Genomic DNA, 22,450 nt, shown 5'->3' with positions numbered 1-22,450 from the left:
GCCAGCTGTTAGTGGGAAACAGTAAGACAACATGGAAGTAGAATCCACATCATCCCGTTCTGGTGGTTCTTCACTGGTTTATGCTTAGATTTCTCCACCTTTCCTTTGTCCGGTTGAATTTCAGGTTGAATTTGTTTCTTTGTGGCAGTAAACGTGGACAGTTAAAAAGGCTCATGATATGGCAGTAGCCTAAGGATGGACTTTTGCCTCAAGGAAAGGTTGAGGGGGATTTGGTCTATTAAACCAACCCGGGTGACCTCAATTGCTCACTTTGTGGGTAGTTTCAGTGAAGTGAATGCATCTTGGTGGTGGTGGCATCCTTCCTTTTAAATAGCTCTTCATACTGTAGATACCTGCATCTAGACTTGTCTTTATAGTCAGTGGAGGCACTTGTAGGGCACGTTTCCTTTTGGAAGGGCCGGCATTTAAAATAGGTCAGATGACTCATGCTCTAGAAGTGCCTGTTTCTCCCCATTGCCTGGAAGAAGAGTCAGATGACTAGTCCAGACATGGGCATCACCTTCTGACGTGTAAGGTTATGTGAAAGTGCGACTGCCTTCTGTTTTTCTGTGCTTGTTCTCTGCCTCTTGGTGCACTCCATCCTCTTCTCCTGTATGTTTAGATCATAAATTCCCCTCGGCACTGTAAACTCCTGTAATGCGTGACGTCAGCGTGATGGTATCTTTAGATCTTTCAGCAGTACCATCATAAAAATAACGGTACAATACTTTCCAATTAGTACATACAGGCCAAAAAAAACCCAGTTGTGAGAGACAAACTATTCATAGTGTGGTCTCTCTGCTATCAAAAGAGCTGAGAGGGAAGATCTTTTACCTTAAACCATGCAAGCAGCATTATGTATGACTCACAGTTTCTCTATTCTCAACTAAACACCCCTTGTATAAGAAGCCTGATAGAAATTATTAATAAAAGATCACCCATCTCTAGGTTTCAGTGAAGCTTAGTAGGAAGTTATATCCCTGCTGTAGATTGGACTAAAAGATATTCTTGCAGATCTCTCTGAGATTTCAAAGTGACGGCTTGAGGACTTGTGTTTGTTTGCCCAGGGCTATATTATAGTGGTGTGTCTGTTAAACAGAAGGGATTCTTTTCAGTTTGAAATATAATTTCAGATTGTTTCTGCACTGTTGATTTGCAATGTCCTTTTTGGATATCCAGTCACGTATGAAGGAAGAGTTCAGTACTGCAAACCCAGCGGCCCTGCGTGCAAGACTTGTCTATTTTGTTTAGTGTCTTCCTGAAGGATCCCCCCCTCAGATTAAGTCCTTCAAATAGATTCAGGATTCCAGGATACAGCCCTGCTGCTGAGAGATTTAAAAATAAAGATCTCTACCAGTTTTTTATATGTAGGGAAGAGTCATTTTTACTCCTCTGCTGCCTTTGCTGACTGGGCACTCGTTTCCAGCTATAGGCTGCTGAGCTGAACTACACATTTGAAGTTATTTTTGAAATGCATTATTGCCCTGCAGTTGCATCTCTCCCTTTTTGATGCATAATTTAGATTTTAGTCTCTTATAAATTACACGCCTAAGGAACTGCTGATGCTTCTGGGAAAAAAACAACAATAATAAAACTGTACAAAGTATTCTTTGTGGAGACTGTTCTGGATATAAACACATTTATACTTCTCTGAGTTTTCCCTATTTTTGTCTCTGGGGTGTTTACATGAATACAGAACCTGTATTGTTTGGTAATTCACCAATACCAATGAGATCTCATGAATTCCTGCTGCACATCATCCACATCATGAAATCGTGGTTCTCTGTGGTACCCTGATGGATGGATGGATGGACAGACTATGGGTGGAAGAGAAATTAGAAGTAGCTTTTTTTCTAATGGAGGAGCTGCTTCATTGCAGAAAAGGAAGGCCAAGAAAAACTCACGGAGAAACATGACTATTAAAGTCTTGGGGGGGAGCTTGAGTAGCCAGATCGAGTGCTGGATTTGGTTCTCTTTTGCTGGTTATGTTGACAAATCTATTTTTTTCTGAGCACATTTTACACTGTGCCCAAAATAGAGGTAGCGAGGTCTCTAGCCACTGCTGCTATTCTTTAAGTTACCATAAATTTCTTCCAAAATCTGCTGGAGCCTGCAGAAGAAGATCCCAGTGGCTTACAAAAGCCTTTGAGACATCTATAGAAATTGCTCTGACTCTTTCAGGATGGGCAAAAGGATTGTTTTATGTGTATGCTTCAGTTCAGCATGGCTACACGGAGGGAGGGATCTGCTTCTCTGCCTTTGGTTTCAGCATCTGTAAGACGGAGGAGGGTTTTATAAGGTGTGGGCTGCGTGAGGCAGCATGAACTTTGATTATTTGGGGAAAAAATTTCAAATGTCAGTCACTGAGGTCAGGCATCTCAATAGGAACCTAAACAAAATTGTCTTGACTTTCAAATGTGCTGTTAAAATCTGTGGCTCTGAGGATCAGCAGGCACTCAGTATTTTTGTCATACCAGGTTGCTTTTGGGTTGTTTTGTTTTATATGGATGTTGCTGCTTAACTTAACAAACCCAAGCCTGAATGTCTTTGGCTTTAATATTTCTAATTAGAGGTGTAAGCATTTTGGAGAAGATCCCACAGTATATGAAATGCCACTGCTCCCTACTGAACTTGGCTTAAAATTAGTAATACCAAGTCCAAAGTTAATTAAAATCACAGAAAATAAACCTTCTGCTGAAAAACAACCAGAAGGACTGAAGATTTAGGATGGCTCTGCATTGTACCTGATAGCTAATTGTAACTGATTTCATCTGTGCGGCTCCTGAGGTTAAAAAAAATAAAAATTAAAAAGTTGCCTGAAAGTATCCGTCAAAGTAAAATGGAGATACAGTGGGGGATGGAAAAAAAAGTCTAAAATGGGATGTTTTTCTAAGTATTGGAGGCAATATCAGCAGGTTTTTAAGTATGTAATTGAAGTGACTCAAATGAAATTATGCACTTTAAAAAATCAGCAAAGTGTTGAGGGCATAATAACCTTTGAAGAATTCTAAAATCCCTTTCATATTCGTATTATTAGAGTTCCTCAATCCTGTAATTTTCCCTTTTTTTAAATTTTTTTTTTATTTAATGGCACAGCTCCTAATACCAAGTGATTATTTCAGAATCAATGAGTTTCATTAGAAAAAGCAAAGTCAATCCATACCCTTCCTGGCTGGGGAGAAAACCTTAAGAAAACAACTTACATGTATCCTAAAACGTTAGAGACCATGATGAAAAAAATTCCAAGTGTTAATGTTCTGGTTATTAAATCTCACTGTCTTTAAGACAGTCTCATTAAGCTTCTGTCCTTAGTCATAAGCCCTAAGTTTTGCAGTCCTCTCCTGGAGTAGGTGCAAGATGGAGAGAAAAAGTGGTCATAAACTCCAGTTCTTCCATCCCTCAAACTCTGTGGCACTTCCCCATGGGAATTAAAAATATATGTGAGTTTATGGTGAGGATGTGGCTAATTTTCTGTATCCCTCTGTCCCATTAATAGGGAGATCTGCAAGAGCATTTTTGGGGGCAGTCTGCTACCACTTAAAAATCTACTCACTATATTAAAGTCCCCATCATTTTCCTCCTCTCTTCTCTCAAATCAAGGTGGCTTGAACTAATTCAGGTATTATTCATACAGAAAAGGCAAAAAAGTCTGTACTTGCTGAAAAAACCTTCTCTGTGAGCATTTTAAAATCCACTGTTGATTTTTTTTGTTTTGTTTTTCTTGCAGTATTTGACATTTTGATCTTTGTGATAATTGGGGAGTGTTATATTAGATCAGATCAAAGGCCCATGCTGACCACTATTTTTTCCTGTTCCGTGCCCAGCAGTGAGTACTTAAAACCAGTATAAAAGCAGGCACACAGAAGTCATCTTCCTCTGCCCATACCTTTGCGCCTTCCCAGCATTCAGCAACTGGCAGTTTTAAGTATTTCTTGAGCCATAAAGTGTATCTGAACGACTGTGATAGATGATCTCTGAACCTATGTTCCCCCTTTACAACACCCTTCCTCTGTGACTTCCACGCTGTCGTTATCTGCTGTGTGAAAAAGTTCTTCTTGAGCTTATGTGAAGCCTTTTCCCTCCTGAACCAGCTGTAGGGCTCAGGCAGCCTCTTACGTTGCTTGTGGCCAAAGAAATGTGTAAGATGGTAACTGAGACCATCAGTATAACACGCTACAGAGCTACGGATCGAGCAGTGGAGGACCTTTATTAAGACCAGAACACATGATCCTGGGTAAAAGGCAAATAAGTGACAGCCTCACACCTTGTCCACTTCCATGAGGATTAAGCATTTTATGTAGCCTGAAAATCCACTTTTTTCCTGAGTGAGAACGACATGTTTGCAAACAGAACACGCATTTTTCGTCACTGTTGAAAAGAGCTGAGAATGTTCTGATTTCAAACTCGATTTATTTTTAGGGAGTGGGTTTTCTGATGAAAACAGAAAATTCTGATAAACTCTTCTACTGAACGTTTCAGCCTTTCCTTGCCTCTGTAATAGAAATTATGGTTTGGCAGCGGTTTCTGAAGGGTCACCTGGAGGCAGGTTGATCTTGTTATCCTTCAGACTCTCTCTGCTGGAAGAAAGGTAACACCACTGAATAAACTGCCTTCTGCCTTTGACCCAAAGATTGCAAACACCCTTCACAAAGGGGCTGGAATTTGCTTCAAAAGGAGTCAAACAATAACCTTTCAATGGATTCCATCACTTCCGTAATAAACAAAACATGATTCCCTTTCAAGCTTATCTGTGTGCCAAGTTCTGTGGTTACAGTACAATAGCTGTATTGTTCTTGTATGCTGCAGGCTAAAATGTATTTTGGTAACTGCTGCTCTTTATAACACAATTGTCTGATGACAGTTATTCTAGCAAACCATTAACTCCTTCATTCTGAGAGGACCTCTTTCCAGCAGGCTGGAAAAGCCTCAAGAAGTCGATTTCCCGCACTGAGCATTGAATAGATCAGAAAGTAACACAAACTTGGGACTCTTGGTGTTAGATAACATGTAAATTATGGTGACTCACAGTGGAAAATCGTAGATAAAAATTACACAAAGACTTATTTAACCATCATCTTATGATTTTTTCCCTGTGCATGAATGTGTGAGAGATACTCACACATACTTCAGAATAATGCTACCATTTGTCCATCCCCACGCCCCGCAGCTGTCTGGGAAGATGTGAGATACAGAATAAAAATGTACATGCATATTCATATTCACCTCACATTCCCCACTGAGGCATGAATGAACCCTGAAACACTTTTAATCACTGGTACATTTGTGACAAATATGCTAATTCCCACAGTTACACTCTCATGAAGAAGCTTGCTGGTTTTCGCTAGAGTGCCTGAGTTACTAATGGAATATTCCCATTTTACAGTTTGGAAAACAGACGTAGGAAAAAACCAAGAAGTTAGTGGGTGATCCTAAGACTGGAGATAGATTCAAGGTGGTGGTTTCCCAGGCTTCCCTCCTTGAACTAAAACTACAAGAACCATCCAAGCCTACAAAAGCTGCTTGGAAAGAAGGCCAGAATAGGCAGAATATCTGGCTCTTCATGGCAGGAAACACTGAGAACAAGTTTTTTGGTGTGGGTTTTTTTTTTGTTGTTTTGGTTTTTTTTTTCCCCAGTGTGTGCATGTGGTATCTTTGTAAGTCAAGCTCAAGTCACAGCCAAACTCTGAAAACAAACCAGAAAGAAGAGCCAAATATGTTAACATGAGTTGGAGACCAATTCCAGCAGTGACTGAGAGTTTAAGGAGAGGAGATAGTCCTTTCTCCTGCATCAGTAAAGCCCATGCTAACATCTTAAACTATGCTAAGGAAACATGCCAGTGGGGAGAGAGAAAACAGCTTGGCAAAAAGAACCAAAAAAAAAAGATTTTCATTTCTGAAGGACACAGGTTCATAAGTAAGTGCCAGAAACTGTGGCTGAATTTCTAGAGAAAGGCTGAAAAAGTGCATTATGTTGTAGAGAAGGAGTTTCCATATTACTCATCCTGCCCATCTCCCAGACAGCACAGAATTGTTCCCGGTAGTATCGTCTCATTTGCTTTCTTCATCTCAGCATTCAGAGGCTCGAGGAACGAGGCCAGCTGACCTTACAATTAGAAATGTTCTTCCTAATACTCCACCGTAATTTGTCTTTGCTCATTTTCATGCATTAGCCTTTATGAACTTCACAAGGCAACCTTAATTGCATTCCCTTCTGGCTGCTTAAGGAAGGACTTCTTTTGCACGGATTGAAAGCGGGGTTTGAAGCCACGGTCCTCAGAGCCAGAGCTCTGGCACTCACATCAAAGGAGCACGGCCACTAACCGTAACAGCACTGGGCTGTTGGTCCTACGTGCCAACCACTTCCCCAGTGCGTGATGCTCCAGTAAGGGCATGAGATTCGTATCCCTGTCACTCAGCCAACGTTCATTTATTCCTTCCATTAACTCCTTGCAGCTTTTCTCTGAATTCCCTTGCTTTGTTGATAGCTCTCTACTGTAGGGACTTCAGCAGAACAAAGTCTGATGATTTTTTTTCTTCCCGTGCGTTCTGGAGCACCTTGAGGTGGGATTTTTACAGGCAACCTGAAGTGTGAGTGTCCCAAATCAACTTTCGTTTTTAAAATCACTTTGCTTTGCAAAGATCTAAAGTGCTTAACTTCTTCAGCCTCCTCTGAAAACCCCACCCCTGAAAGACATCCTCAGTCAGAGCTCATCTATAATGTCCATGCTGTGCATGCTGAAATGTAGCTCAGTCTCGGGTCAGTAGCTTGCGGAGGGAAATAAATAGCATTACGCACACATGGGATGTTAAAAGGGTTGATGTTTCTGTCTTTCTAGGAAGCTCTACGGGTAGACAGGGTCCTGCATTCCTATTTGCCATGCAAAGTCCATCTCTGTGTAGGATGACGAAGCGGGCAGTTCTTCCTGTGCTACAGTCCCCATCTTCCCTCACAGAATCGCAGAATCGTCTAGGTTGGAAAAGACCTTGAAGATCATCCAGTCCAACCATTGACCTAACACTGACAGTTCCCAACTACATCAGATCCCTCAGCACTATGTCAACCCAACTCTTCAACCCCTCCAGGGATGGGGACTCCACCACCTCCCTGGGCAGCCCATTCCAACGCCCAACAACCCCTTCTGGAAAGAAATGCTTCCTAATATCTAGTCTTAACCTTCCCTGGCGCAACTTGAGGCCATTCCCTCTTGTCCTATCGCTTGTTACTTGGTTAAAGAGACCCAACTCACGTCTTCCCTGTCTGTATTCACACCATGTTACCTCTCCATTACATAGGTGGAGCTTTTTGTCGTAAAGGGCATCAATATATGTATGAACAGTGCTTGCTAGCTTGTGACCTTGATGTCAGAAGGAGGCTTTTTGGTTCTACCAGCATATGCATTATTAATGCAAAAATCATAACGACTAGTTGTGAGGAACCAGAATTCTCTTCCCTTGTAGTATAGTATGTGAAAGCCTGTAAGGATAGATCAAGTGGCTTCATTTGTATTTGCCGTGTCTAAGCTAGAGCTCCTTAAAAACACTGTCATTTTCAAAACTTCAATAGATTTTCTTATTAACTCAAGAAATTGTCTGCCCTTGAAATAGTGAGCGTTTTTTATACCCAGTCAACAGAGTCTGATTGTGGCCATGCTGTATGGGCACTAGCAGATAGTGGAGAAAGACAGAAACTGTATGCTAGGCTCATTTTAGGTTTGAGGGAAGCAACTCGTAAACAAATGCACATGAAGAGCCATGTACAGGAATGATATATTCAGCATTCAAGGGTGATGTGTCTGTTCTTGGTGCATGAGTATGTGCAGTTCCTTCTCAATCCGGATCTCAGTCAACTGCAACTGTATTTTTTGATCCTGTAGGAACTATTCTGAGAATTTTTTTTCAGAGAATCATTGCTTTTCCTCTTCTAGCATTGCTGTTTGCCTGATTCTCTCTGAAACTAAATCCTATTCATACTAAATTCAGTTGCAAAACTCAAATTTTTATTTGTTTAAAAGAAAAAGGCCCAATTGTCTGCTAAAAATTGTTCCTAACAATTTAAATTCCCAACAATTTTTATAAGAGGAAATAGAAGGGAAAGAAGTATGTCAAAATGGAGAAGTCAGCACTGAGGTTTGTGTGATTTGCTGTGTCTCCTGCAGCAGGAATGTTTGTACCTGGGTACTGCAGTGATAAGATGTGTGATAGATGGGGAGAGAATTTGGTATCGAAATTTGGGTTTGTTAAGGAACATTCACAGGGCTGTAATTCAGGCTTAGGAATGACTTTTGAGTTTTGGTTGTAGACAGATGAAGTTTCATGAAGAAAGCCACTAGAATCCCATGGAAATGATATGTTTTAATCCTTAAATAAAAAGTATAGAAACCAAGAGTCTGACAAGCCTTCTGCAATGTGAGTAGTCCTTCCTGACCTCTCATCATGTCACCAACGGGACAGTGCGAAGCTGCTTTTCTATTGTTGCAAACCGACATTTTCAAGATGCATAAATAGGCCTGAGAAAACTTAGAACAACCTCCCAGAAAGTTTGATCAAAGCCAGCTCAATTGTCTGTATCAGACAGAGGAGTTAAAAAGACAAAAAGACAAAAAAAAAAAAAAATGCTCGTGCGAAAGCAGGGAGAAATGTAAAGGCTAAAGGCTGCTCTAACCACTAAGTACCAACTTCATCGCCCACCCACCTCCCACACACAACTAGAAATAACTTTAAATAATTTATTTAAGTGTGTCTGTATTGCAGTTACATATTTAATGACTTAAAGGGACAGTGTTTCACTTAGGAGTAAATTTGAATTTTCCGTAATTTGAAGGTAAGCATTACTCCTGCACTCTGTTTTCTGAGAATTTCAGAATGCTTTACAGCGCTCAGAGGATTACACTCTATGCTGCCGTCTCAGGTAGCCATTACCCTTATTAACAGAGAGAAAACCATGGCACGAATGGGTTTAGTAGCTAAACTTAGAACACGGTAATTCAGTGAGAGAACAAGGAACAAGCTAATTCCCATGTCCCGCTCGCTGAACGTTAGAAGAAAAAAAAAAAAAAATCTCATCTTTCTTCTGCTCCTATTTGTTGCCTCAAGAATTGTCTTTTCATAGATAATAATACATGCAGGGACTTAAGGGCAAACTGTTAAGTAGGAATGTTAGTGGCAGAATGATGGGGACATCATTTATAAAGAAAGGAAAAAAGGAAGCATATACAGTAAAATTTCATGTTGGAATTATCTCAGCTCATTAGAGTTGAAAACATCTGACTGAGTCATGTTATGAATTTTATTACTAATGGTGAATAGTTCACATCTCTGGAATTGTCTAGCCTTTTCTGTAAAGTCCATCGCCTTGATAATGGTCATGGATTGGTCCAGCTACTTCCAGGAAATTCTGATTTTCATGTGTTGAGCACATCAGTACATTTATAGAAATTAATCTGTTTTTTAGCAACATAGAAATAATCCTGAATGTGGGTTTTTTAATGGGTTCTCAATCACTATGACCTTGCAAATGGGCAGAGGAGCCGATGAAAGCAAGTTCCGGCATGCTTGCTTTTTTACCACGTCATGCTGAGTGACTTGGAAAAGAGAAAAAGAACCAAACAACCCAACAAGCTTTGTTGGTCATTTTTGTGCTTACAGCTGGCTAGGGACAGTCCACCCCCAAGAAAAGGCAGAAGGCTTAAACTTATACTTCTGGCATCATTTTTCCCATCCCCCTGATAAAGCTCAGTGCCCTCGTGGCAGGATGCTGCATTCCAACGCCATGAGGCACCGCCAAGATATCACAGCACAGATAACGTCCCCGTGCAGTGCCACAGATGTGTCCTTCAGTCTCCAGCTATGGGTGGAGTTTGGCAACCCTCTGTGGAAATACCAAAAAGAATCACGGTCTAAATGAATGGCTATTTATAAATTCATGCAAAGTTCCTCAATCCTATGAAATCCCTCTCTCCTTTATCCAAACGCTGCCTCTCCTCACGCCAGTCCCTTTGTGTGCCCTCACAGAGACAGAAGTCTCTCTTCTTTCTGCCAGCAGTGAATCCATCTGATCTGTATATACCACCTGGCTCTTGCTCCCTTCTTCTGCCTTCATGCTTAGATTAAGACCATTATAGAACAGGCGCTGCCCTTGTCTGTAGGCTGGGATATATTGTGGGTGTCCCCATAGGAATATAATTCCCCTCGGCCTTTTGGTCTGGACCTGGAGTGTGACATTTGGGGAGTCTTGCCTTGGTGAGTACTTCCTTCTTGTAGTTGACTAGGAAATACTCCGAGAACCACTTCCTGTGCTATCGATGGGGTGAGATGAACGGTGCTGCTAGCTTTGCATTCATCTGTGCCCTGAAAGACTCAGCAGAGAGCAAACAGCATGTGGTACAACCATTTTCTTAACAGAGGGAAAATCATGATCTTTAAAGCACCGTTTTCCCCTGTATAAATACACTGTACAGAAAAGCTAATTATAGCCCCAAGGCTGACAATTATCAATGACAAACCCAAAACCCCAAACAAACCCAACAGTTTCTCGTTTTCAAGAAATTATAGACGTGCTCTTTTAATGGCACATCACCTGAACTGCGTGTCAGCTTTCTCTTCTGCTGATGCTTAGCTAGGACAAATCACTGCTTAGAAGGAAAGCAGAAAGCAAGGAGGCAGGCAAACCCTGGCAGCCGTCTGAATCTCAGGCATCTTGCTTTAATTTCCCTTTCTTGGTGGCAGATGGTAGCTTTGCAGGGGTGTTAAATCTGCTCATAACTAACAGGGTGTTGTTTCTTCGAATGCTCCATCTATTTCCACAGGAACAAACCATCAATTCTCAGCATAACATGGCACAACCCAATAGTCAAGAAATTATGAAGTGACTGGGGGAAAAAAAAAAAAAAAATCACACCACCTACATCCCCCAAACCCCTACCAAATAAACAGTAATAACCCAGAGTTGTTTACTATACTTTCTCCTATCCCATGTATTCTGTTAGCTTAAGAGCTGAACCCGGTCTGCAGTTCCCCAGAGCTTTCACAGCCAGGCTCCTCAGGCATGCTAAAATATGCGGGCTGAGAGAGATGCTTAAACTTCCTTCAGGCCCAGAGCTCCTGTTTGCTCAAAGGATAAGACACAATCCCTGCCCTGAAGTACTCACAGCTTCAAGAGAGAAGACAGAGAATGGAGTAAACAGTCTATCATCCTTGGGACCTCCTAGCATCAAAGAGGGAGCGGGTCAGATGTGTCGCATAGGTCTCGGCCCTTGTTTTACGAAGCTTTCCTCTCGCAAAGCAGTGTCATTTCTGCAGTAGCGCTATCATTTTGGTTATTCCCCTTCCACACAAACTAGCACAGCCCTTGGCTATATCTAGGAGTGTCTGGCTGCCTGACAAGCCACCAAGTAGGTAAATCCGTAAGGGCTCAAGTTGCTGCAAGGAACTGAAAGCAAAGCTTGAACAAGGAGCTTGCAGCACTCTTACGGACAGGCAGCAGCCGGGGTCTTGGGGGGGCAACTCCTGCCCCTGGAAAGCAGCTTTCACCCAGGACATCCCACTCCGCAGGCACAGGGTGGCCCCCCGACAGCCCTGTCAGGCAGCACTGCAAAACGCTCTGAGGCTTCTGCGTAAAAGACTATAGTGTCAGTGGAATCGTTCTTAATAATAGGTAGAGGGGCTTTATATAGCGAATACTGAGATTTATCACCTCTCAGCACAAACATTCAAGGAAGTGGACTGTGTTGTTGTAATCTAGTTTTGGCTGCAGGCTGTAACAGAAGCCAATGGTCTAATTTTCTCCCTTCAGTATTTCCCCAAATTGTAATCCTGTAGACTTTGGCAAGCCCCCACCCCGTCCAAGACGTGTGCAGGATGTGTGATTGTGGCGGGGGCGAGGTGGGGGTTATAAAAGTGCCCAATACTTGGGTCATTCACACGACTTTCAGCTTTGCTCTTAAATTAAAAAGTGACTGGTTTGTGTGAAGCTTTTTCCATTCCGTCAGCAGCTGAATCTCCTGTCAACTACAACTGCTGAACCTGCTAAGAGCAGAACCACCAGAGATCACAGCAAAGTAGCTTTCAAACGCTGCTGAGCTTTGAAGTGGCCCATGTTTAGATTTTATTCTGCCTTCCTAGGACTATAGGGAAAAGTTTCAGTTTTAATCCCAGCATCTGGTGTGCATTTGGTTGCAGAATAAAGGTTCATTCATACTACACATGCAGATTTCAGTCTTCAGTGTCAAAGTGCTTCTCCTCAAACTCATCTGGGTAGAGTCCTTATCCCAGTAACCCTGCAATTGTCCCTGAACCTTCTGGCCTCTCCTGTTTTGCCAAGCATCATCTTTTACTTGTGAACTCTACTCGGGGAAAATCCTCCTGCAATTGAAGGGACCTGTTCTGAAGAAAGAGAGGTAGAAGTGCAGCTCGCATGAAGTCACTGGTGGTCGTAGCATGATCTCATGGCCTTCGTTGTGCTCGCCAGCTGAGGGTCTGCACCCTGCCTGCTGCTGAGGGGACAAGCACAGCTTTTAGAGCAAGCTCTGTGATCAAGTGTCCAGGACAAATGAATAGACAAAAGAGACCAAATAGAAGTAAGGAGTTTTCCCACCCACATAGCAGATACAATGACACCTTCTTCTGCTACCAAAAGATAGCCCAGCTGTTTATTAGTCTTAGTCACTTTTAAAATGTAGAGGCTGTGACCTTCCCATTCAGGTCGAAGGAAATCGGATGGCAGGAATCCCAGTGATTTCACAATTTGGCTCTTGTTCAGACTGTAGACTACGTTAACGGCAGAACAAATTCTGAGGTCCTTCCAGTTTCTTGGTTGTGCGGACCCACGCTCACGTGGGGGTACTCGCTTCTGGATAAAACGGCACAGACCAGAGGGACAGACTTTGCTTCTAACTATTCCTGTATTGTTTCCCCCTCGTGTTCAATTAACTGTTATGACCCATCCTGTAATAAGCCCAGCTAAGAATCAAAGGAATTAGGCGCTGAGATTTGCTTATATCACATTTTTACATGATTCTGTAAACTGGTTTATAATTCTGTTCATTCCAGAGCTGGCTCAGAGAAGAAACACATGACTGATTTGCCTGATAATGGCTCGCTCCTGTTCTTGCTGACTAATTTCTGGGGTGTTCAACCTAGGCTGAGTTCAGAATACTTTAATACTGAAGTATTACACAGCCCTTGTTGCAGACTGGAGAATAGGGGAATACCAAGCAGCAGGCGGGAGACAGTTCTCACGTTGAAACTTTAAGTTCATTTTTTAACTTGAAAGGGAGAAGGGGGATTTCTCGCTTCTACTGAATGCTTTCTGCTTCCCATTAAGAGAGAATGCAGCTAAGTAATAGCCACCGATCTCTGTCTGGACTCTTGCAGTAACTTGCCTCCTCGGTTCTCTCCATTTCCTTCAAAAATCAACAAGATCAGACTCTTCTGAACTGCATTCGCTATGACTTGATTACAAGTCTCAACTGTGCTCCCATTGATTTCCATGTGGCTTTGCAGTATTGTCTTTGAAATCTCTCCATAATATGCTCGTAGCCTCAGTGTAGTACTTCCTGGAGTTACAGCAAGATGCCCAGCCCAGATGAACTATGGATTTATTAATACCCATTGAAGGCCAGGATTAAAGTGATATGACCCAATCCCTTCTGTGCTGTCAAATCTTACACTAAGATTAATAACTAACTTCTGTCAAATGCATTTAAAAGAACTAAGGCCATGCTTTTTCCCCAAGTCTATCAATTTAAAAAAATATACAAGCAGTACCCAAATGAGTGGCTGAGGAATAAAGGGCTTGGGTATCTTTGGGGAGAGTGGGAAGGCAGATATTTGTCTTTTTTCTACCAGTAAAATTCAGTCCTCTCTGCTGAAATCTTGCTTGCTAAACTCAAGTTTGGATGCTTCTAGGTGTCTTTAAGCCACCTAAAATAAAAGCTCAGGAGGCTTGGGCATCCTCTGGAGTACATTTAGATGGTTATTCAGACAACCTAAGATCTGAGCTTAAAAGAGTCAAGATCTTTTGTACTTAAAAACATAAGCAAACTCACTCAAGTACTTTTAAGATAATGCATTACTGAGTGGTGGAAATTAGTGGCACATAGTGTTGTGGAGGTTAAAGTATAAACGCATTGAGAAAAGGAAATCTAAGTTAGGATTGGCTTAATGGTGGCTTCCAAGCATTTTGGGCCAAACGCAAAGTTTGGCTCAGGAAATTTCCAAGTTGCTGACTGGCACAGAGTAAGAACAGAAGAACTGCTTAGTGGCATATTAAGTTAAATGAACCTTTCATCTGTGCGAGTCTTATATTTTTATGTGTGCACATGAGAGGAAGGGCAAGCCGCTGTTCTTTATAGCCTGGACAAATGATTTCTGACATCTCTTGTATCGTAGCAGGCCAGGACTGATGGCTGAGTTCAGTGTGATAACTGTGGTAGAGCCCCACTGGCAGCAGGGGATTTGGACTGCTCATTTATCACTGTGCAAACGTGATCAGAATTAAGCCCATTCATTTCCTGAAACCACTGGCTCACATCCTGTATGTGTTCAACCATGCGATGGGGTGCATCTCTTAGATGAAACCACAGAAAGCGAGGCCTTGCAAGACAATATATACACACCACTTTCCCCAAAGCACTGTTCATCTCAATAAGGGTCTGAGGGTGATTTGCTGAGTGTCCTGTTCTTTCTAAGCCCTGTCCTATATACTCTTTGACAACAGCCTGCTGTTAATCCAGGCCACAACTTGCAAAGCATGGGTGAAATTGTCATGTAATATGTTGTGCAAACGTTAGATTTTATTAATCAGGCATCAAGTTCCTACGAGCGTGGTCAGGAAGACATACCTCATCAGAACAAATATGTTGCAGGGCAGGTTTGTGTTTCTGGTGCCAGCCCTTGCACGTCATTTGCTTGTGGTCTGAATCACTTAACGCTGCAGACCCTCCGCAACACTTCGCTGCCTGGTTGGAATATGCCACGCAGCTTTTGTAACCGGTGCCTGTCATCAGGCTCCAGGTTCTTTTCCTGGCTTCTACTGCTAATTCAGAGAGTTTGGTTTGTATTGGAGAGAGAGAGAAGAAAAAAAAAAAAAAAAAAAGGGAAAACCACACATTGGCCACAAATTGCTGCCTAACTTCAACTGTACATACCCTGCATACTTCATTGTATATATTGTAGGAACATATGCTTGTGTATGCATATACAAATGTGTGCATATGCCTGTATATATATATAGTAAGTAGGTATATTGCTGGGTATTTTTACAGCTACTAGCTCGAAGTAATCTTGGGGATTTTCAGCATTATAGATATGTTGTATTTGCATAGATATGCAACTGCCTTAAGACGTTCTGAGTGAGCTAGCTAGCTGCAGAGCTGGAAGAAGCCCTTTCCTTCCCAGATTCAGAAATACACAGGAGACAAAGGGCCCGTGTGCTGTGTCATGACAAGTTCCCCAGGATGGCAGGAGAGGCAGAGCAGGGAGCAAACCCAGTGTTTGGGTGGAGGAAGAGGCTCCGCTATCTTCTAGATACTCTGTGGTTTTGTTATAGCTTGTCAAGATTATGGAAATGGGTAAAAGTCAGAAGTGCTCCAGGGGCTGCACTGGACTTGGCAAGAAACCAGAAGAAATATGACTTATAAAAAGTCATAGCAGTTCTAAAACTTGCATAGTTTAGGGGGGAGAATTATTGTTTCTCTCCTCTGAATGCGTCATAAAGGGGAGAGAGGAAGACACGAAAATCCTGTATTTCAACATTTCACCTAAGGTGGGCCAGCAAAATCACCTGTCACCAGAGCATATTTCTGTAACCAGCGCTGAAACCAGAAATAGCTACTGGTGGCAGATTTACAGCTCCAGATTTCTGACCTTTGTTTCCTGCCCAGAGCAAGGACAGTTGTGTGCTGCGCTCCCCACACCCTCCTGGGAGAGGGAAGAGATGGAAAGGAAGCCAGGGACTCTGTTTCTGGGACGCGTTCAGTGCTGCTTTGCTGTGAGCTATCGCATCACGGGAATAGGAGATTCTGCAAAAGCGGAGACCCTGAGAAGGGGAAAAACATGCACAACAGCCCTGGCAAAAGCTGCCGGTGGAGCATGCCTGGAAAGTGTTAGCACAACGGGGAGGAAAGGTTTGCCACATGTTGACACTAACGCTGGAGGAGTGCTGTGGGGAGGGATAGGGTCTGCAGCTGGACGGGAGGTCGCAATGGCTCCGGCCCTCTCCTCATCTGCTGCTCTTGTTTCCCCAAACGTCGCTCGCAGAGGCAAAGCTCTGCAAACACGTCAGCTGGCACTGAAAGCCCGGTGGGGCCAAAATGGCACAGAGCTGGATGCTGACGGTGATGCAGAAACCTCCTAAAAGTCAAACCTGCTCCTCCATGCTTCAGGGCCTTCTGAAAACTTTAACCAGCACCAGTGAAGTGCCCTCTGAAGCCTGGGGGGTGGGTTTCCCACTGCCATTTGCTTGCTGCAGCCAGTTTGAACACGTGCAAAGTGGGAAGATGACTCCTATTCTGACAGGCTGCCCGCTGTGCTTAGCTTGCACCGGGAGGGAGAGAGCAAAATATTTCTCTACATCAGTCCATCCCATTCACTGAAATCAATGGGATGTAAACATGTGTTTAGGCCTTTCTTGAATGGGAACCTAAATGTCCTTCTCTGCATGTCTTAATAGATCCCATTCAGCCATCAGCATAGAAGATTCATTGTCACCAATTATTGCAAACATTTACACGTTCTCTTCTCAGCCTGGTCTTCTGACCAGCTGAAGCCATGCCAATCTCGCTGGCCAGGCTAATCACATTTCCTGGCTGAAGCTGGTTTATAGATGACTTGGATATCATAGCACACAAGTGAGGGAGGAAAATCAATCTTTACAACCCGATTCAAAGGCTGCTGAATCCGAGGGAATGATTCCTCTTCAAGCCAGCATGCTCTGAATGAGGCTAGACAAAAGAAAGCTTTGATAGCGATTGATTTGTGAGGCAAAGGAGCTGTGTCTTTTGCTAGGTTTGAAAATGAGTTGTTTAAAAGTAAAGGCAAAAATCCATGCTGGCTTGGGAAAGGTGATTGTGGCTGTGCAGAGGTCGCAATGATGAGACGCAGGCAGGCTGCAGTCTCTAATGAAGAGAATTGAGAGGGGCTGTGCTGGATATACAGAAGTACTCTACTGTGAGAAATGAGACGGTGAGAACTGATAATGAGAATGAAGAACTTCCTTTGATTATTGCTTCTCATTTCCTATAATGCAATCTACATCTTTAAAGAAAGCTCTTCTGTTAGATGTTAGATCCCCTTGCCTCCTCCGTGTGGTTAGAAGATCTTAAGCACTAGTATTGAAAAAGAAAGGTTAACCTGAATAAGGTAGAATATAAGTCTCTCTTTCTTCCGATTTATACGCTGCATTAATGCAACGTAACACCACAGGTATGAGTGGAGCCATTTCAGATGTACAGCAAAACCTGGCAGGCAGGAAAGTGCAGAATGGTACATGGTAGCAGCCAAGAAGATGGTGCCGAGAGAATTGCTGAGAATGAACTGAACGCATCTTGGGTTGGTCCTGGATTTCACATGAGGACCAGGGCAGGACTGTACCTGCTGTTTCTTTTAAAAAAGATAGTTGGAAACTGATGGAAGATGGTGTGTGTCTAGGTGCCTAAATACTTTTGAAAATCTAGCCCCAAATCACCTTTGAAAATAGCTATTGAATCTGTAGATTATGTTAGACATGTCACACCGGGTTGTAGATGCAAATTGGACTGGTAGTTTGGCTTTGGACAAATTACACAGACTTGGTTTTTCAAAAGCAGGTGCTGATTTTGAATGCTTCCATTTCAGTTGCACAAGAATTTTCAAAGATGGTGAGTGTGATGCATCTGGTGTTGGATGTGTGAGCGCTCACACATGCCTGTTGTTACATGTTTAAAACCAAAAAATTGAAAGCCAGTTTCGAAACCAGAAGCTTAATCCTTCTGTACTTGCAGTTTCCATATCTGTGAAACGGGGATGGCGATAATGCTTATCACCCTGCTGATGGCAAAGAAAGCTGCTGGAAATTTCTCTGCCTTCCTTACATTGCAGGGGGTGGCAGAACCTTCACAGTTAGTGCGGGGCAATGTCTTGAAACCCTGTTGCTTTAGAAGTAGCAGATCAGGGACACAGGCAACAGCATGGGCAGTGGGTATGTCAATAATTAGAGCCAAATAATGGAATTGCACATTTCAGAACAAACAGGGTGCACATATACACCTAAGAGAAAAAGCCTTCTTGATTAACACCCAAGAGGAAATGAAATTAGAGACACTAATCCAGATAACCAAATCGAGCAGTTCTAATGTGGGATGGCAGTTAGCTAATGGTAACAACAACAGCAAAGTACTATCAGCAAAACTCCACCCTGCGCCACAATATTGAAAACCAAAATTGTTTCAAAGGCCACCAGCTAGCCGTGCATTTACGCACCTGAGTAATCTCAGTTAAAACCAATGGAACTATTCATGTGTTTGAACTTGAGCACCACGTTTGAATCCTTTGCCAGATTGGCAACTAAATTCATCCCGTTTTCCTCCTTGAACGCGGGGCCCGGCGGGGGAGCCTGTGGAAACCTGTGTGGCTCCTCGGAGCGCGCGGTTCAAAGGATGGCATTCCCACTGCCTGGCGTGCTGCTGCAAAGCTCAGCTTTGCCTTAAACTTCAAAAGCCGCAGGGCAGACCTTAAACTACTCTCTTCAGCAGTGGAAACAACTCTGCCCAAGACCTTGGAGGTGTAGATGGGATGCTGCTAGGATTCGCTGATTGTTTTCACACAGACCACCGAAAACAGTAACAAAAAAGCCGTCGTTTTCAGGAATTTTCATTCCTGTCTCTCCTTTGACGCATACCTTGAAGCAAAGGGACAATTATCTAGTCACAACATTCAATTCCATTTGCATAATCTCATCTGAATTGTTCAACTGCTTCAACTACTTTTGTGATTAGAAAGATACTCCACAAATAAACTGACTGCACGCTCCTGACACTCAAGACTAATGTGTTGCAAGTAAGGGAAAGATAAAGCAGCATGGTAAAAGGATTCCTTCCTTACCATTGCTTACACCCAACCTATGAAACCACAAAATTTCATGTCTATTACTGAAATGAAAGTCACATCAAAGGTTCTGTAAGACTTGGGGATATGCTGCAGCAAAATTGAAATAATATTTAGTAGGTGGAAAGTTGAGCTAGATGCCTGGAACAGTATCTAATTGCCACATAAGAGTATATTTTTGTGTCATTTATGGCCTGATGGCAAATTCAAATTACCGAGATTTAAACTCAGTACTGCAGGAGACTCTTGTTGTATCCTCAGGCAAATACCTTATAATGCTTTCATGCTTGTTGGGAGGTGTTTAATTTGCAGAGACAATAAGAATCAGTTAGCCAAGGTTTTCCAAAGTGGCTGCCGACTTCAGGCAATCCATTTTGGACCTCTGAAAAGGGCTTGGTTTCCAAACACAGCAAAGCACTCGGGGTTCATAGTTAACTTTCTTTTGGTGAATCGACTCTCATTTGCAAGGAAAAAAAAAAACCCAAAACCCAGCAATACAACTTTCTCCCACATGCTGCTAAGTAATGTTTTGGGGCTTTTTTTTTTTTTTTTTGGCTTTTGGTGATCCAGGGGGGAATCAGACCCTTTTTGTGGTCCATATATAACCCCTGTGCCCCATCACTATCATAGCTCATGCTTTTATTTTCCTAATCTTTAATGTATTTATCCTCCGAAACACCTGTGGGACAGGGAGTTACTCCACTCCTCCACCAACGGGCCCCTGAAGCCAAAAGAAAGCAGCCCCTTGCCCTGGAAGCTGGCTGTGGTGCAAGGAACCGAGGCAGATGTTTCTCCTCCTAAGCCAGCAGCCGGCTCTCGCTGCGTTGCTCACTTGAGCTTCCTGTTAGTTCTGACGAGGTTTTCCGCTGACCTTTACATGTCAGCAAGGATGATAAACAGACCCCAACGACTGTGTCCTCTCCGCTGTCCCCCACTCCCGTAGAAGTAAGAGAGGGTGCTCGGCTTGGGTTGCATACTCTGGCATCCACTGCCCTCATCCCTCCCCGTATCTGCCAAACCGCACTGGCTGTCAGGAAGGACTGAAACGACGTCTCTCCCATCCTTCTCCCCTAGAACAAGCTGGTGACAGCAAGTATGTAAAATTCTTAAGCTGTCATCCTCAAATTCTTGAGGTGACACCTCAGCAAGCTCTTAGTCCTATGGTTGAAAAGAGGCAGTGGCAGCAACCATGACGGGAGAGTTTTATCTCCGTTTGCCACGCAGAGGTGGAGCAGAGGTGGGGGGTGAAGGGAGGGAGCAAAGATCATTAAGACATGGCACTCCTGTTCCCATGCTAAGGGATCTATCGCTAAGCCCAAAGGATCCCAGTACCTACATCCAAATGTAGTTCTGCCAATGTGACCTCAGGCTCTTGCAGCCCGTTTCTGCATCATCCTAAAAGACCTATTCATTTTTTCCCACCTGTTGTCATGTTCTAGCTGGGTGGCCTTGGTTCTACCCTTTCAACATTCACTTTGCAGCAGATGGGCCTTTCTGAACACCAAGCACAAGCAAAGAAATCGGCAGCTGGTCACAGGAGTTTCTTAGGAGAACATGAAAAGCATCGCAGCAGGCTGCCCAGCACCCTTGCTTAGGCTGACTCACGCAAGAAGCCTGGCGAGACACGTTTCTCGGGCGCTCGAGTCGCTAAGACACAGCCCAGGCGAAAATCACACCAAAATCCAACAAAACCCCAATCACACCATGCACTTCTAACATGCCGTTCTGCCCCTTAGAATTCCCAAGGGCTTAAAGTCTGATCCTGATGAGGATCAGCACCTTTGGGGCAGGAAGCAGCAGAAATCGGAAAGATACATCGATCCCCAAAGTCAGGGTCTTCATAGAGAGTTAAATCCTCTCTCAGAGATGGCATCTGATGAGCTGCTTTGAGAAGCTGGATGATGAAATGGAGAATTCTTATGAAGGCTGACCTTCCCATTTGCAAGTAGAAAATTCCACCTTAGGGAGAAAAGATGAAATACCACAGGGGAGTGGGTCAGTGAGACATAAAATACGCCCATACAGCTGGTTTCAGGTTGGTGTGAGAGGTCCCAGTTGTGCAACTCACCCCACACAGGAGGCCTCTGGTACACATCAGGGCCAACTCTGAGAAGAGCGGGGGTTAAACAGCACAGATGATGGATGCTGGTGGAGCAGTGAACCTGTCATTGCTGTAAAACTGGACGGAAACAGCATCAGCTGTCCTCTGCCATCACAGCCCAAGCGCTCTGCCCGCTGCAGGGAACGTGCACGAGTCGGGTCTCTGTGGACCCACCCTGACTCCTGCTCTCCCCAGCCTGCTGACGTGTTTCAAACCCAAATAATCAGGGTACGTGGGGAGCCAGCTGCACCCGTGCTGCCCGGGAAAACACCAGTAGGTGCACCAGTGCTCCCCCAGCACACAGCGAGTAGCCACTATTTGTAAAAGACTTCCGCAGCCCCAACATATAAATGCTCTGTGAATAGGTGAGAAACACTATTTCTATTTTTCTTCTAGAGGCTTTGGTACTGATTCTTACCTACACACAGGCTCTTTGCATTACCCGAATGGTGTGAAAAACTATTTCTCTAACAGAAGCAATGAAAGTCAGGTTATTCCTGAGTAAGATCCTCACCTGGTGTGTATTAGTATCTCTCCAACAAAGTAAATGGTGCTGGGCTGATTTACACTATTGGAGGCTTTGCCCTTTAGAACATGAACACATTTATGACACAGCTACGCTATGGGAGGGGGTCGAAAAGACTGTAAAGGGAATATAAATGTGTCTTGAAAGGTACAGCTGTAAGTTACATTTATTCCAAGACTTGTTTACGTTGCCCATGGACTAGTGTGAACATGAACCAGATCCAATTCTTGTTTAGTTTGAGATTTTTTTGAGCGGTGCCTGGGAGAACTGACTACAACGTACCCATGGGTAATATATTGAGATTTGACACTTGCTAGGACTTGGCAGCTACTCTCAGGAAGAAATACTGATTGTGAAGAATAAATTCAATATAATAGTAGAACAAGGGAGCAGGACATCATTGACACCGTTTACAGCCTGCAATTCTGGAGTGCCCTTTGTCTCGAGTGGATGGCAAATGTTAATGAAGATGCCCTCTCTGGCACCAAGCGACTTGATGTATTGTCTCATTTTAAATTTTTCTGTCTGTAAAATGGGAATGATACTTATTTCAAAGTAGCTGTTCATAACAGTGCCGTTCTGGTGCAGCTGTGAATTTCACCCATCAATCTCACTCGCCGTAACTATGGGTAACGACTGGGAGTAAAAGATTTTGGAGGCAATGCTGGGATCACTGCCTGTCAGCAGGAGGTGGTACTGTCTGCTTCCTCATGTGGCCTCTCCCCGTCCTCCTCTCTCGAGGC

At 43.4% G+C, this 22,450-nt stretch overlaps 1 protein-coding gene across 3 annotated transcripts in view; it reads right to left on the bottom strand.

Annotated features, from left to right (window-relative positions):
* The window catches only part of UBASH3B (ubiquitin associated and SH3 domain containing B), a 75,729-nt gene that overhangs the window by 43,277 nt on the left and 10,002 nt on the right, over positions 1 to 22,450 (bottom strand). Inside the window, exon 1 of one of the 3 annotated variants that reach the window (XM_074851208.1) lies at positions 19,913 to 20,248. The exons of the other annotated variants lie outside the window; for them this stretch is intronic. Within the exon in view, the coding sequence (XP_074707309.1) occupies positions 19,913 to 20,141 (229 nt within the window). The 5' untranslated portion in view covers positions 20,142 to 20,248. Of the gene's footprint in view, positions 1 to 19,912; positions 20,249 to 22,450 lie in introns of those variants that run through there. 3 annotated transcript variants of the gene reach the window in all.

The sequence above is a fragment of the Strix uralensis genome, chromosome 26, assembly GCF_047716275.1.
Source record: "Strix uralensis isolate ZFMK-TIS-50842 chromosome 26, bStrUra1, whole genome shotgun sequence".
NCBI classification, from domain to species: domain Eukaryota; kingdom Metazoa; phylum Chordata; class Aves; order Strigiformes; family Strigidae; genus Strix; species Strix uralensis.
Note: the sequence above shows the minus strand (reverse complement) of the source record. Positions and strands in the feature narration are given on the sequence as shown.